This window comes from Macaca thibetana, chromosome X (assembly GCF_024542745.1).
Source record: "Macaca thibetana thibetana isolate TM-01 chromosome X, ASM2454274v1, whole genome shotgun sequence".
Classification (NCBI taxonomy): domain Eukaryota; kingdom Metazoa; phylum Chordata; class Mammalia; order Primates; family Cercopithecidae; genus Macaca; species Macaca thibetana.
In genome coordinates this window covers 99,706,901-99,721,566 of record NC_065598.1, presented here as the reverse complement: position 1 = coordinate 99,721,566, position 14,666 = coordinate 99,706,901, and the positions used below count along the sequence as shown (strand labels likewise).

General features: G+C 36.6%; 1 protein-coding gene across 2 annotated transcripts in view; it reads right to left on the bottom strand.

Annotated features, from left to right (window-relative positions):
* Positions 1 to 885: 885 nt before the first annotated feature.
* The window catches only part of FAM199X (family with sequence similarity 199, X-linked), a 29,583-nt gene continuing 15,802 nt past the window's right edge, over positions 886 to 14,666 (bottom strand). The window contains exons 3-6 of one of the 2 annotated variants that reach the window (XM_050775978.1): positions 10,614 to 10,763; positions 10,207 to 10,368; positions 8,499 to 8,765; positions 886 to 7,198 (exon numbers count right to left, since the gene is read on the bottom strand). In XM_050775978.1, coding sequence (XP_050631935.1) covers positions 7,028 to 7,198; positions 8,499 to 8,765; positions 10,207 to 10,368; positions 10,614 to 10,763 — 750 coding nt within the window. In that variant the 3' untranslated portion in view covers positions 886 to 7,027. The remainder of the gene's footprint in view (positions 7,199 to 8,498; positions 8,766 to 10,206; positions 10,369 to 10,613; positions 10,764 to 14,666) is intronic. The other variant, XM_050775979.1, reaches the window with a different exon arrangement.

The window sequence follows — 14,666 nt, the reverse complement described above, 5'->3', positions numbered from 1 at the left end:
CGGGCGCGGTGGCTCAAGCCTGTAATCCCAGCACTTTGGGAGGCCGAGATGGGCGGATCACGAGGTCAGGAGATCGAGACCATCCTGGCTAACACGGTGAAACCCCGTCTCTACTAAGAAATACAAAAAAAAATAGCCGGGCGAGGTGGCAGCGCCTGTAGTCCCAGCTACTCGGGAGGCTGAGGCCGGAGAATGGCGTGAACCCGGGAGGCGGAGCTTGCAGTGAGCTGAGATCCGGCCACTGCACTCCAGCCTGGGCTACAGAGCGAGACTCCGTCTCAAAAAAAAAAAAAAAAAAAAAAAAAAATTAGCTGAGTGTGGTGACATGTACCCATGGTCCTAGCTACTTGGGAGGCTGAGGTGGGAGGATTGCTTGAGCCTGGGAGGTTAAAGCTGTTGTGGGTTATGATCGCACCACCGCACACAAGCCTGAGTGACAGAGCAAGGCCCTGTCTCAAAAAAAAGAAAAACAGTTTAGTCTCCCTCTCACACCAATCACCTGCAACAGTTAACTATAGGCAGCAGTTTTTTTAGCCACTAATTACTGTTCACTGATAAAATGATAATGGTCACTACATAAACCAGCAAATCTCTACAGCAGCACTGTCCAACAGAACTTTCTGTGATGATGGAAATGTTCTACATCTCATGCTTTTCAATAGAGTAAATAGCATGTAGCCACATGGTAGCTACTTGATACTTGAAGTATTGCTAAGGAGACTAAAGAACTACATTTTAAATTTTACTTAACTTTAATTCATTTAAATAGCCATATGTGGCTAGTGACTACCATATGGGCATTACATAATGTACTATCCATTATGGTAGTCACTAGCCACATATGGAGCTCTAGAGTACCTAAGAGAAGAAACACATACACGCACATTTCACTTAATATCTAACTCACATTTATTAAAAATTGAAGATTACAGAAAAGCATAAGATTGGTGTCATTAAACAAGCTTAATTAACTTACCTTTGACTAATAAATGAAAGTATTTAATAACACTAAAGGAATTTTGAGAATAAGTTCTATTCCAACCTTAGAAATTAAAAACAAAAACAAAGCAGCTATTCTCCAAAGGAGAAAGCAACCACAGATCTCCCTCTAGTGGCAAAAGATAAAGTTGCTGCTGAAAAGCTGAACTGCTCCTCCATACATAGAACTGCTCAGACATTTCTTTTATAAAATTTTAACTTAAGATTCTAAATCAACATATAAGGAAAATAGATCTATTTTTTGTCGACAAAAATTAGACCTACTGCCCAGTAATAGCATGGATTAAAAAAATTAGACAATTTTCATTTACTATGAATGCTAATCTCTCTAGAAATCTGATCTCTCCAGAAAAAAAATGTTTTGCCAATGACATTTGGGTATCTGGGACTTTCACCAAATAAAAGTTTATAAAGCCATAACCAAACTATGAGCAACAGAAAAGAGAGCAGTTCTCCTCTGTTGGTAAATATTCTGGGATAGAGCATGAAAGGAGCTGACTCAGAAGTATAAAGTAGTAAGCAGCAGTGAGTGGGGTTTGTAACAACTCAGGGTACATCAAAAGAAACAATACATTATAAGAGTTCTTAACCAAAACAACACTTTTCATTCTGGTATTCAGTTTCAAAAGACAGCTCTGCCACATTGCCAGTTTTAATTACAACCATAAACACTCATTTAGATTTCACTATTGAACTACTTTCAAGTACAAGAAGGAACTCAAAATAGAAACGACTTATGATACAACTATTGTTAGTCCCTCACAGCTTCAGGGAAAACAGGCTTTATATACACTGTAGTAAGTACAGAATGTACAGAAGACAGTTATATATACAAAAGTGCATTAATATAGTAATACATTTAGCAGTAATACAGGAAAAAAAAAATCCTGGTTAACAATCTGATACATTACAGTATTTAAGACTACTTGAAGATTCTCCAAACCAGTCAACTTTCTACTTGCTTTGGTTATGATATTGCTGCTACATAACTAATCTTTGAAACTAAAAAGCAAAAACAAAAACAAAAACCCACAATTTGAAATTTTTATCCATCTGTGAATTGTTTTGCATATACTTGTTTATCATTAATAGACTTTGACAATAGTCCTTAAATTCCCAACACAAAGATTCAGAATAGATAATACTTATTAAGTGAGAGTACTCAAATAGGAAATTAAATGGATCCACTACAGGGACATTATCTGCTCCATTGCTAAAAGACTCAGCTAGATAACCTAACCACAAATCTCAATTTCAGTCTCAGTTTAAATCCAATAGGTCAGCTACTGTTAAAAGAGCCAGCAGCTTCACAAAACAAGTCATGGCTTCAGGCCACTGTTCCTTATTCAGTTGTTCAATTCAGAATAGTAAGAGTTAACTTGTTATTTATACATATAGTCTACAACTACCTTTACCTAGTCAAAATGTATATGCATAATTAGAGCAAGTCTCCCCTTTTTCACCCCCATCCCTCACCACAAAAATGAACAGATTTCCACACAGGTTTTGTTGGACACAAAGACGCAACAAAGAAATCTGACAATTAAAAAAAAGTATTAAATATAGAATTTACTGAAGACCAAACAAGTTTTTCTGAGTTCGGTATGAGGGTCAAATTAAAATTTAATTTGCCATTATATGCTCTAGGTTAAAACACTAATTACCTTAATTTTAAAAATAACTGGAGGGAGAGCCAGAAAGAAAGAATTCTAATGTTAAAAAAAAATAAGAAAATAAAATTTCAGCGAGTCAACTCAGATCTTCAGCAGTACCATGCAACTTCCTCACTCTTCATGGCCAGTTAGAAGAATTTTCAGAGTTCCTTCTAAGCCTTTTGGAATAAGTAAATTATTTTCCAAAGAAATAAGACCTAAGCATTATAAGTAGTTATGTTCCAGATACTATGCTAACAAAGATGCCTAGCTTAAAATATCTCAGATAGTTTTTATTCACTTAGCATAATTTTATTTTTAAGACAAAGTTTATCTTACTTTATCAGACTTAAAACGAATCCAAAGTTACCACAGTACATGTGTATACAAATACTTATTTCCTAACTAATAGTCCTTTCAGAATTAAATTTACTTCTAGTTCAGACATGTTGAATGAGTCAGTGCCCTCAACATCAACACTATTATTTGAATGCAACTGGGGATTTTCCTATTAATTGTCCCAAACTATAAACGGACTGTGAGTACCCTCCACCAATTCCAAACAAATGTTTTTCTTGGAGATAGAAGTGCTAAAAGTTCATTTGTTAAAGGAAAGAAGAGGAGTATGTTCCAGCTATTACACAAATGAATTCAAAGAATTCATAAAGAATCAACTTGCTACATAATCTCTGTCCTTGAAGTGCTTTTGCTTGTACCTTGAAAATTATCTTTCCAGATATTAAAAGTGCTCTGGTTTGAAGAAGTATCCTGGCATATGATCTTTTTCAGAGGAAAAAACATACATTAAGCCATACTTTAGATAACTTTCAAGGCTCTTCAATGATCTAGCTAGGCTGAAAATAAAGTTACGCAAATAAAATTTAAGATTTGAAGGTTTTTGTTTTTATACTCTATTAGCATTGATTGGTTCAATTTAATGACTTTGCTTACTGATACCCAATTCCATGGGCATTATGCAAAACAAATTACAACATTTGGATTGTTTTTGAGTTTTGAAAAGCCTGATATTGACAAAAAGTACAGAGTTCACCACCTTTAAGGCACATGAGGCTATACAGAGTAAGCCACAAACAAAGTCTCTGCTGGAGAACCCAGAAACAAACAAGACTTCTATACTGGTTGTGTACTAACATTTCTAGCTAAAATATGAAGACATTTGCTATATTTTATAATTTTTAAAGCTCATCAGAATCTGGATACCTCTATATAGTAGTTTCCTATAATTCTTCCTTTTTGAGAGGATTTAGCACTTTTAAAAGTTAAATAAAATGAGAAGTTCACCCAATCTATAATGTCATTATTTTATAAGTCAGTTTCTGAGATTAATTCAGCAATATCTAATTCACTCAAGGGACAGAGGAACTGGACAAAACTGCCATAGCCTAACAAAAATGAGGTAAGTCTCATGAAAAAAAAGTGTTATTTTATTCTAAGTTCTTGTTGGGAGAGAATGAACTAGCCCTTTATACCTCACTACACATTATAATGCATCACCTTCCTTTAATTCAGTTGCAAAACTATAGAAAAATATTATATATGTCATTTTGTTAAATGCAAGTCTCATCCTTTAAAAAGCTGTGGTAGGAACTGAGATACTACTATAAGATCTCTAATAAAATGTTTCTGGATAAATCTGTGGGAAATTTATTACGCCCTCAGTTAACAAGGCTTATTTTCAAAGAGGAGACTTAAAATTTGCTCCAGTGTCAGTTCTCTACAGATGAGAACCAATACTACAGCAAGTCAGTCTTGCCTTTTTATTAATTAATTGGTTAGTTTGGATTTGAATTTAAAAATAAATACTACTGAGTTGGATTGTTTTAAATTGAACTCAGAGATATACCATATTGAATAAATTATTACTTATTCCAAGAAAGAAATAGTTCAAACTTTGAATTATCTACACAAGACATTACAATGGAAAAAACACACAGCACATGAACAGAGACCTAAGAACTTTTTATGTCTTTTTCTGCTAGTTTCTTTTTTGGGGGGACAGAGGACTATTAAATCTCCCTCTTCAATCACGAGCAAGCCCAAGTTATTTAATGATTTTCTTTTAATCAAATGAAGTATTTTCAATCTCCTTCAACCCAACTTTATTACTATCTCTAACTTATAGTACTATAATGACAGTTCATCTGGATTTACACAAAATTTCATGATGCACTTCTATAAACATTCAAACCTTTACAAACTTTAAAAATCAATTTTGTGGCACTTTGGTAAACTTATTTAACAGTGACTCAAGTTAAATTGAAAGTAGTAAGACTATGATTATTGGGAAAGTAGGGAAATTGGTCTTAAATTACATCATGACCTTGTTTAGGGTTTTCTTTTACTGATCCCTGTTAAGTAAATAGTTTCCAAGTATTTGACAGATACATGGTGCTCTATGGTCTCCAAAAGTGGCCTGTTTTCCTCGCAGAATAGGTAAAGATGGCAGGCAATCATTCTGTGGCATTTTACTTTTGCTAAGAGCAGGTAGAGAATTTAGATACAGTTACTATGCTCTCCATTTGCTCTTCCTATACTTGGAAGGGAAAACAGTGAGGTTAAGTTGTTCCACCTCCCCAGAATATTCTGGTGTCTATCCCCAAGCTCTCTTTGGGTCCTCTAAGCTGGTTAGGAGAACCAAAGAGGGGGAGGGGGAAAGAAAGAAAGACCACTCCAATTGAAAACCATAGACACTTACGTTTTATTTTAGTAAAAATTTCAAATTACGACTTTAGTAGTCTTTAAAAGGTTACAACCATACCATGGACTTTGGCAAAGCTGCAACGTATTAATTTTTATCCCCAGTTTCCATTCTTTAACCTTCAAGGAATGAAAATGAAATCAAAATTTTAAAACACATGATTATAAGCCTTTGTATCAACTGAGAATTAAGAATTTAAGTCATGAATCTTTTTCTTAATAAGCTACTTGACATAACAAAACGCAAAAAAAAAAAAAAAAAAAAAAAACAGAAATCTTACTAACCTCTGTACTCTAGAGTTTGAAAAATATTGATTACAGCTCTTCCTACAGAATCACGGTCACCTTCAAAATGCTATCCACAATAGAAAGAAAATTATGAAAGTCAGAAAGCAGCTTGATTGTCAGTAGTATCAGTTTCCATCTTCTTTAACCCATGTGAATGTTCAAGACATGTGGTAGAAGAAAAGGAATCACGCTATTTCTAATGTTCATGATAACAAACTCTCTAGGAAAACATTTAAAGAAACTCCATGATTTCACAGTTAAAATTAGAGCTCTATTAATAACCAACAAGCTAAGGTGTTTTCTATATCTCATTGCTCTGTATATTTCTAGCAATTTATAGAGAAGTTTAGCAGATCTATAAGGGTTTTCATCAGTTAATTTTCAACATTAACAAGGTCACATGCCAGAAGCTGTTATACCAAATATTTAAAAATTAGAGCTGTGCTGAAAAAAAAAATGACCTACAATAAGAACTTGAGAGAGATACAGACTGACTTCCTGCCTGAGACAATTTTACAGCCTAAAATTTCTGAAAGCAACAGAAAAGCAGAATTGCTTATTTTGCCTAATTACTTTCACCATTTAAATATTAATCAACATAGCATCAAGTCTAAAATTCAGCTACTAGTAACATTATTTCATCAGTAGTCATCACTTAACAAAAAAGGATTCTAAACTTATATAAAGTTAAAAACAAAAATAAATCTAACAGGAAAAAGATGAGGGCCTATTCTTATACCTTTGAGTCAACAATGAATGAAAACAGAACTAAAACTAATGAAGGCACTATCGTAAACAGCAATCCACACCTTGCCCACCCCCACACCTCAGAAAAAATTTATACCAGGAATCAAGAATTATGCTATGGCCCTTTAGGAAAAGTAAACTAAGAAATTGTAACATTAAGAAGGGAACGAAATTATGATCTCTACACATGTATGTATACTGACATAATAAACTACTGTCAGCAGTACCTTGAAATCTTCTAAACGTATAAGTGCTAGTCTTTGAAGAAGCCCACTTCGCCACCATAAACTTCAAACAGTCAAAACGTTTACCCAAAGTAGTGGTTCTTAAACTAGACTGTACATCAGAATAACCCCGCACTTGTTAAGAAACAATGCTAGGCGCCTCCCTGTTGGTTTCTGATTCACTACGTCTGGGGGTGGGGCCCACAAGTATGCATTCCTAACAACTTCTCAGGTGATGCTGAAGCTGCAGGTCTTAGCACCACCTGTCAAGAACCACTGGCTTAAATTATTAATGGTACATCAGCACAGCCCTAACCAAAATTTTGGTCAAAATGCATGTAAACCAATAAGGATGGAGTATTTTAATGCTCACAAAGAATGCTAATAAATTCACCCTTATTACATCAAAACATCAACATCTGCTTCATGGTCTTCCTCAGTCACTTTCAAGGACAGCACCTCTTCGTTAAGGAAGAGCCCACTGAGCCTCTCCTTCCGGGCCTGCCTCTGCTCCTTCAGCTGCCTCTTGCGGAAGGCCTTCTGCTGTAACTTCCGCTGCTTGGATCGCTTCTGTCAAAATAAAAATTTCTAAATCAGTTTGGTTTAGTTTTTGGCATATCCACCCCAAAATGTTTTGTGGATCAAATTCTCTATGTTCTAACTTTAAGAGATGTTCAAATCCTTCTGTAGTATGATCCTCATTCCAGTAAGTGAGCCACTGGCTTAGGCATAAAAATGATTAAGATTCCAATTTTGTGGTATTTGACCAGTGACTCTTCTGATTAGGAAGGGTTGAGACAATCATTTTGGCTAGTGATGCATAATGAGTCACTTCAAAGACTTCTTTTTAAAATTCCATTAAGGTACATTGGTATAAATGCATACTGAACACACAATTAATACTAGGGGACAATACTGAATACAAATGTAGAGAACATTGCCCAGGTCTCTAATACTTATGATTCTCAGGTGCCTTTCATCCAAAAACACTAGCAATCTTATAATGGCAGGTAAAAAAAATCATGCCTTTTTCGTAGTAGGCGAATACCATCTTAAAAACCCATCAGAAACTCAGTGGGTACTCCCATCCTTGTCACTGGTGAACTGATACTAAAAAGGAATGACCACATATCTAGGGAAATTCCTTAGCAACTAACAAAGCGGGCTATGTTTCTGCTACTTCCCTAAGAACCAGGGAAAGAATCACTGTGTATCTTCAAGTCCCCACTTGGTCACCAAAGAGAGAGATTCTCTTATCATCTTTAAACTGGCTCCAGATTCTTGTCACTGCAAGGAATCAAACTCCCCTGCTAAGCCACAGGACCATTCTAAATATACTTATACCTTCTTTTTTTTTTTTAAGTGCCCAACAATATTATACAGAACTTTCTCAACTGTGAAAAGAGTAGACAGAAATTAGAGAAAGTATTAGATTTTTAAATTAGCTAAGAAGAAACATTTAAGATTAAAACATTAAGAAAACATTTAACACACACAAAAGACATACACAACATTCTTAGGAGCTAATAGACAGCAACATCAGCAACATAGTGAGATTCGCTCAGTAGTGAGTTGCAGTCAATATTGCAATCTTGAGAATAACTCATTATTTCCACCAATTTATCTTACTTAAAACATACACAAAAATCAGGTAAGATTGAATGCAATATGGTTGTGGGTCAAAACAGCATTTCAAAGCACTCAGCCAAGAGTGCTTTGTTCAACAGCAGAGCATCCTGCTTGTTCAATTAAGACCAAAACCCACAGGCATCTAGACAGCAGGATCATTTTAACTCTTCAAGAAATTTATATGAAGGAGTACTAATGTTAATATTGAAAGGTAAAGTTTTGTATTGATTAGACGTTTTACTTTTGAATCCCGAATCCGCTCTGCTGCACTTGCAGACAGGTTGCTGTCACTGTGTGCTCGACTCATGTTGGCACTGGAGTTTGAAGCAGAGTTTCCAACACTGGACCCACTGCTGCTTGCAGAACTGACCATGCTGGCACTGCTGCTGCTGGCGCTGGCACTGGCACCGCTCACTCCACTGGTGCTTGCACAACTAAAGTTGCTTCTCTTCCAGGCCTCTCTTGCAGGCCGTTGGCGAGGGCTATGCTCCTTGATATAGTTCCTGACCTTGGGAAGCACAACCACAAACTGGTTAGTGTTGCACCTTGATGTTCTACCTTCAAAATGCTGGGGGGAAAATAATATTGTACTTAATCTGAAAGACTGTCAAAAGTGCTGCAGATGCATATATAAGGTAGAATAGAAAGGCTAAATTTAGAAATAAGTACTAGAAAAATGAACAATGTTCAAAATTCTGGAAAACATGTTATAGATCTGGATTTTAAAAGCACATAAAATATAATCAGTAAATGGAAGGCTACTCGCCTTCAGAAATTTAGGACTGTAAAAAAATAGCACTCAAAATACAAACTAACAATAAAATAAAATAGATGAGATTAGGCAGTTGTTAAAGGTCTCCATTTATGATAATTTAAGTAAGCTGCTGATTTTATATAAGATTAGGGTGTTTCCTAAATCTTAGCTAGGGGCCAACGATACCTGTCTTCATATGCAAGACATCAATTTATCATACTAATGAAAAATTTGCTGGAATGTAGAAAATTATAGTATGTCTGCTGGGAGAAATACTGAAATGAGAGAAATTTTTCATAAATAATGATAAATGCAAAACAAAGAAACAAATCCAAAGTAGAACGTAAGAACATTAAGTATTCATTCAACTACATACCAGAGAAAAAGAACAGCAAAAATTGTATTTAGAAGATACCAGAGGCCAGGCGCAGTGGCTCACGCCTGTAATCCCAGCACTTTGGGAGGCTGAGGCAGGTGGATCACGAGGTCAGGAGTTCAAGATCAGCCTGGTCAAGATGGTGAAACCCCATCTCTACTAAAAATACAAAAATTAGCCGGGTGCGGTGGCAGGTGCCTGTAATCCCAGCTACTCGGGAGGCTGAGGCAGGAGAATCGCTTGAACCTGGGCAGTGGAGGTTGCAGTGAGCCGAGATATCGCCACTGCACTCCAGAGTGAGACTCCGTCTCAAAAAAATAAATAAATAAATAAATAATGGGGGGAAGAAGAAGAAGATACCAGAGATGCAGATTTCAGAACAGCAGAGGGAAAATTCACTAGGTTTCACCCTAGCCTGGCTCAATTATTACAGCATAAAACTACTCAAATCCCTCAGCTCAGATATTTACCAAAGAATAGCTCTCATTAATTAGTATTTTGTCGATTAGTCTCCTGTAAACTGAGTTAGAATAAATCTATACCTTAACCTAACCACCTCATAAGTGGTAACATTACATTTCAAATCCTATACAACTGAAAAGCAGGTTCTAGATTCACACTGATCCCAGAAAGGTACTGGCAGGTGAGATGTACATAAAACCTCTTAAATCAATGTGCCATCATTTTTTCTAATATTACCTTTCACAGCAGTGATTTTGGCCTTAATTATCTATGTATTTACATATGATTATTTTAGTCTACATTTTATAAGATGGTGGTATTTTTAATAGGTAAATAATCTGTATTTTCTTTACATACCTGCTTCAGTTTTTCATCTGTGAGACAGTTAAGTTCAATAATAAACTCACTGTCTGTAGGGGAGATTTGAGCAGAAGGATCAATGATCTTAATAATATCAAGTTGCTCCCGAAGACCCATCTCAGTACTCACTTTCCGACTCAGATACTCAATATATTCCACCTATGTGATGAAAAAATTACAAATAAGATCATTGCTAAAACTTCTGATCCTTCATTATGTCAATTATAATGTGTTTACATATCAGAAGCAATTAAGGTTTTATTTGTTCCCTGAAAAACAGTTAAAGCTCAAATTCAGATTTACTAAGCAATCCACATTTCCCCAGTAGCTTTAAACAGGCAATAAACTGAGCTTTACCTAGTCTCCACATAAAAGCTTTCAATTAAGAATGTTAAGATCTTTACCTGCTCATCATTTGTCATTGCACTCCAAGGAAGTTCATCTAAATTCCGGTGCTTGTTTTTCTTTTTAGGAAGCAGGCAAGGTGAACTTGGAATACTGGGTATGACATCAGAAAGTACATCACTCCCACTGGCAATGTCACTGCCTGGTAACTTTATAAAAATAAGGAGGGTGTGGGGAGGGAAAGCAAAATTGTTTCAGACTACATTTTAAATACTACAGTATATTTTCCACATCGATTAAAAGTTACTTTATGAGATTGACATGCTGCGGGCTATGCTAAGAGGGCTTCCTTAAAAGTTCATTTAATGTAAGACTAATGGCAGCCGGGCGTGGTGGCTCATGCCTGTAATCCCAGCACTTTGGGAGGCCGAGGCAGGGGGATCACCTGAGGTCAGGAGTTCGACACCAGCCTGTCCAACATGGTGAAACCCGGTCTCTACTAAAAATACAAAGATTAGTCGGGTATGGTGGCATGTGCCTGTAGTCCCAGCTACTCGGGACACTGAGGCAGGAGAATCCCTTGAACCCGGGAGGTGGAAGTTGCAGTGAGCCAAGATCGTGCCACTGCACTACTCCAGCCTGGGAGACAGTCAGATCCGTCTCAAAAAAAAAAAAAAAAAGACTAATGGCAAATACAGAATCACAGGACATTAATTCTGATCCATGCCTATTTTATACAAAGCAGCAACATAAATATATAAATATATATTCTTTGCATATAGTTATTCAATGAAAGATGTTTTTGAAAAGCTTAGACTTGTAATCAAGACTTATTAAAATGGTAACCAAAGAGTCAATCATCATTAAAGTTTTTAATGTATAAAGAGAATATGACTAGGGCCTCCACACTGTAATGAATAAGAAGCACTGGTATCCATCTGGGGAGACCTGAATGATGTGCCACTAACTGGCTTTTTGCCAGAGACTGTGCTAAACATACTGTCAATATAAAGACAAATACATCTTGGTCCTTGTCCTCAAGTCTGTATCAGTGACCTCAAGACAATTAAAATAAATTAAGGCTGGGCAAAGTAGCTCATGCCTGTAACCTCAGCACTTTGTGAGGCAGAGGCAGGAGGCCTGCTAGAGCCCAGGAGGACTGCTTGAGCCCAGGAGTTCAAGACCAGCCTAGGCAATGTGGCGAGACCCCATCTCTCTAAAAAATAATAATAATAATAATAATCATGCCTGTAATTCCAGCACTTTGCAAGGCTGAGGCGGGAGGACTGCTTGGGCCCAGGAGTTCAAGAGCAGCCTGTCCAACATAGCGAGGCCTCATCTCTATTTAAAAAAAAAAAAAAAAAAAAAGGAAAGGAAAAAAAATTAGCTGGGTGTGGTGGCACATGCCTGTAGTCTGAGGTGGAAGGATCGCTTGAACCTGGAAGGTTGAGGCTGCAATGAGACATGTTTGTGCCACTGCATACCAGCCTGGACGACAGAGTGAGACTCGGTCTCAAAAAATAAATAATAAAATAATTTTAAATATGCTGTTAATATAAAGCAAAACACTTTTAAGAACCAGAAGTATTATAAGAGAAAAATTAGAAAACATCATAGAAGACAAAGTGTAGACAAAGGAGAAATAAAAGCAAGCCTAACATACAGAAAATAAAATCAATTTAAGACAAACAGCAAAAATATGTGCTATAATTATATATTTATGTATATTTTTGCACATGTGCATATACTCATGTAACCACCACCATGACCAAGGTAATAAATATATCCATTACCTCCAAAAGTTAGAATGGATTTAATTTTAAATAAATGTATTTAAGTCATTCATCAAAAAAGTAAAGTCTTTTCTTCTACAAGGAGCACATGACAATTTTCAAACATACTGGCTTCATTTTTACAAGGTATAAAACAGCACCTTTTTGCTGTGTTTTGGTTCTATAGAGCTTACAACTGTATCTGAACTCTGGATGATGTCTAGGCTTATGCGGTTACCAAAAAAGTGAAGAGCTACTTTAGTCATGAAGACTATTGCGATCACACGTATTTGAACTCCTACTTTGTACACAGCAGTATAATAGGTACAGGGGATTCAAAGGAGTGTTAAGTCCCTACACAAAAATTTTACTTGGGAAAGTAATACAATAACACAGACATACAATTATACAACACAGCACATGATGAATGCTAGGTTTCAGACCACACGTCATCAATGGAAATATCTAGCAGTGGGTTGAAGCTGCAGGATTAAAGTTTGGGAGAGTTGCAATGGACTGCAGGCAGGCACTGGGGAATCAATCGCAAAGAAATAAATGAAACCACAAAGATAGGAGTCAATCACTATGCAAAAGATGACTATGATGTTTAAAATGAAATTGTCTAAGAGAGAGGCCATTCTTTCTACATCCCCATAAGTAGCTACTACTCTTAAAAACTACATTTTCACTAAGACAGTTATTGACAAGTCCAAGTACATAAGTGACTACCAACAATCTGTATAACTTATTTTAAAATCTCATTAACGGCTGGGCGCAGTGGCTTACGCCTGTAATCCCAGCACTTTGAGAGGCGGAGGTGGGTGGAACACCTGAGGTCAGGAGTTCGAGACCAGCCTGGTCAACATGGCAAAACTCCATCTCTATTAAAAATACAAAAATTAGCTGGGTGTGGTGGTGCGCACCTGTTATCCCAGCTACTCAGAAGGCTGAAGTAGGAGTATCATTTGAATCTGGGAGGCAGAGGTTGCAGTGAGCCAAGATCGTGCCACTGCACTCCAGTGTGGGAGACAGAGCGATCATCTCAAAACAACAACAACAAAAAAAACCATAAAATCTCATTAACTAACACTGCTTGAACTGTTCACCCTTCACCCTAATTGTTATCTAGGTGGTGTTATGAAAGGATGATTGCTGAATGCACATATGAATGCCATCTCTTTTTCAGCCTGTAATTGCAAAAAAGAAAATGCTTTGCTATTTTCCCTTTGACTTCAAATCTCCCTGTGGCCCCTAAAAAAAAAAAAAAAAAAATTAGACACTTCTTATCAGACAAAAGGCCTCCCCTCCCCTACATCAAGCTCCTTTGATAAATGAGGTAAATGAAAGAACTCTTGAAATACCTGTATTTTCAAAATATAAGAAAAAAATTCACCTAAATCTTGGAGAATATCTGCTAGGCACTTAAATTTGTACCTTTACTTCTGTCTATGCATTTGTTGGGGAGGGAGGGGTGTAAAAAAGCTAAGTAGTGGTACCTTGTCCATTTTTTCAGGGATAAGTAAAAAGATCCCAGAGTTCAAATCCCAGCTCCACTGCTCACTAGCAGTGTGACCTTGTATAGGTTAGTTTATTTCTTTGAGCCTCAGAGTTAGCAGTAAAATGTGGTCAATATCATCAATCTCAAAGGATTGTTGAGTGGTTTAAATGTGGTAACATGCCTGGCACACAGGCAACACTCAATAAAGAGATGTACTTTTCTTTTTCCATCCCTTGCCATGGTTTTGGACCCTTAAAAAAGTAGCACAATCTCTCAGAGAATGTCACATGTTGCTAAAGTGCTTGGGTTAATCTCACATGGTAGTGTTTCAGAATGATAGGGGAAAAAGGAAAAGACATTCAGGTAAAGAGAATAATTTAGTAAAGTCATAGATGGAAAAAAACATAGTATGAGGTGACATATATCCTAGATATCATGTAATCATATGTCAGTATGATTAACACAGAAAATCAGTGCTAGGGATTTAAAAGTTCAACAGAAGAACCAGAAACTGTCATATGATATGTAGAAGTAGGCCGATAACATTTTCTAAAAAGTAACTTGATGAAACTGGTCTTTAGGGAAGATCAGCTAGAAAGCACTATGGGGACAAAATAGAGTGAGGAAAGACTAGAATTAGATAGGAAGCTCTTGTAATCTAGGCGTGGATGAAAATAAGCAAAAATGGAAAGAAAAATGGGAATAGATAGGACAAATGTAACATGAAAATTTACAAAGCTGGGCGCAGTGGCTCACACCTGTAATCCCAGCACTCTGGGAGGCCAAGGTGGACAGATCACGAGGTCAGGAGTTCGAGACCAGTCTGGCCAATATGGTGAAAC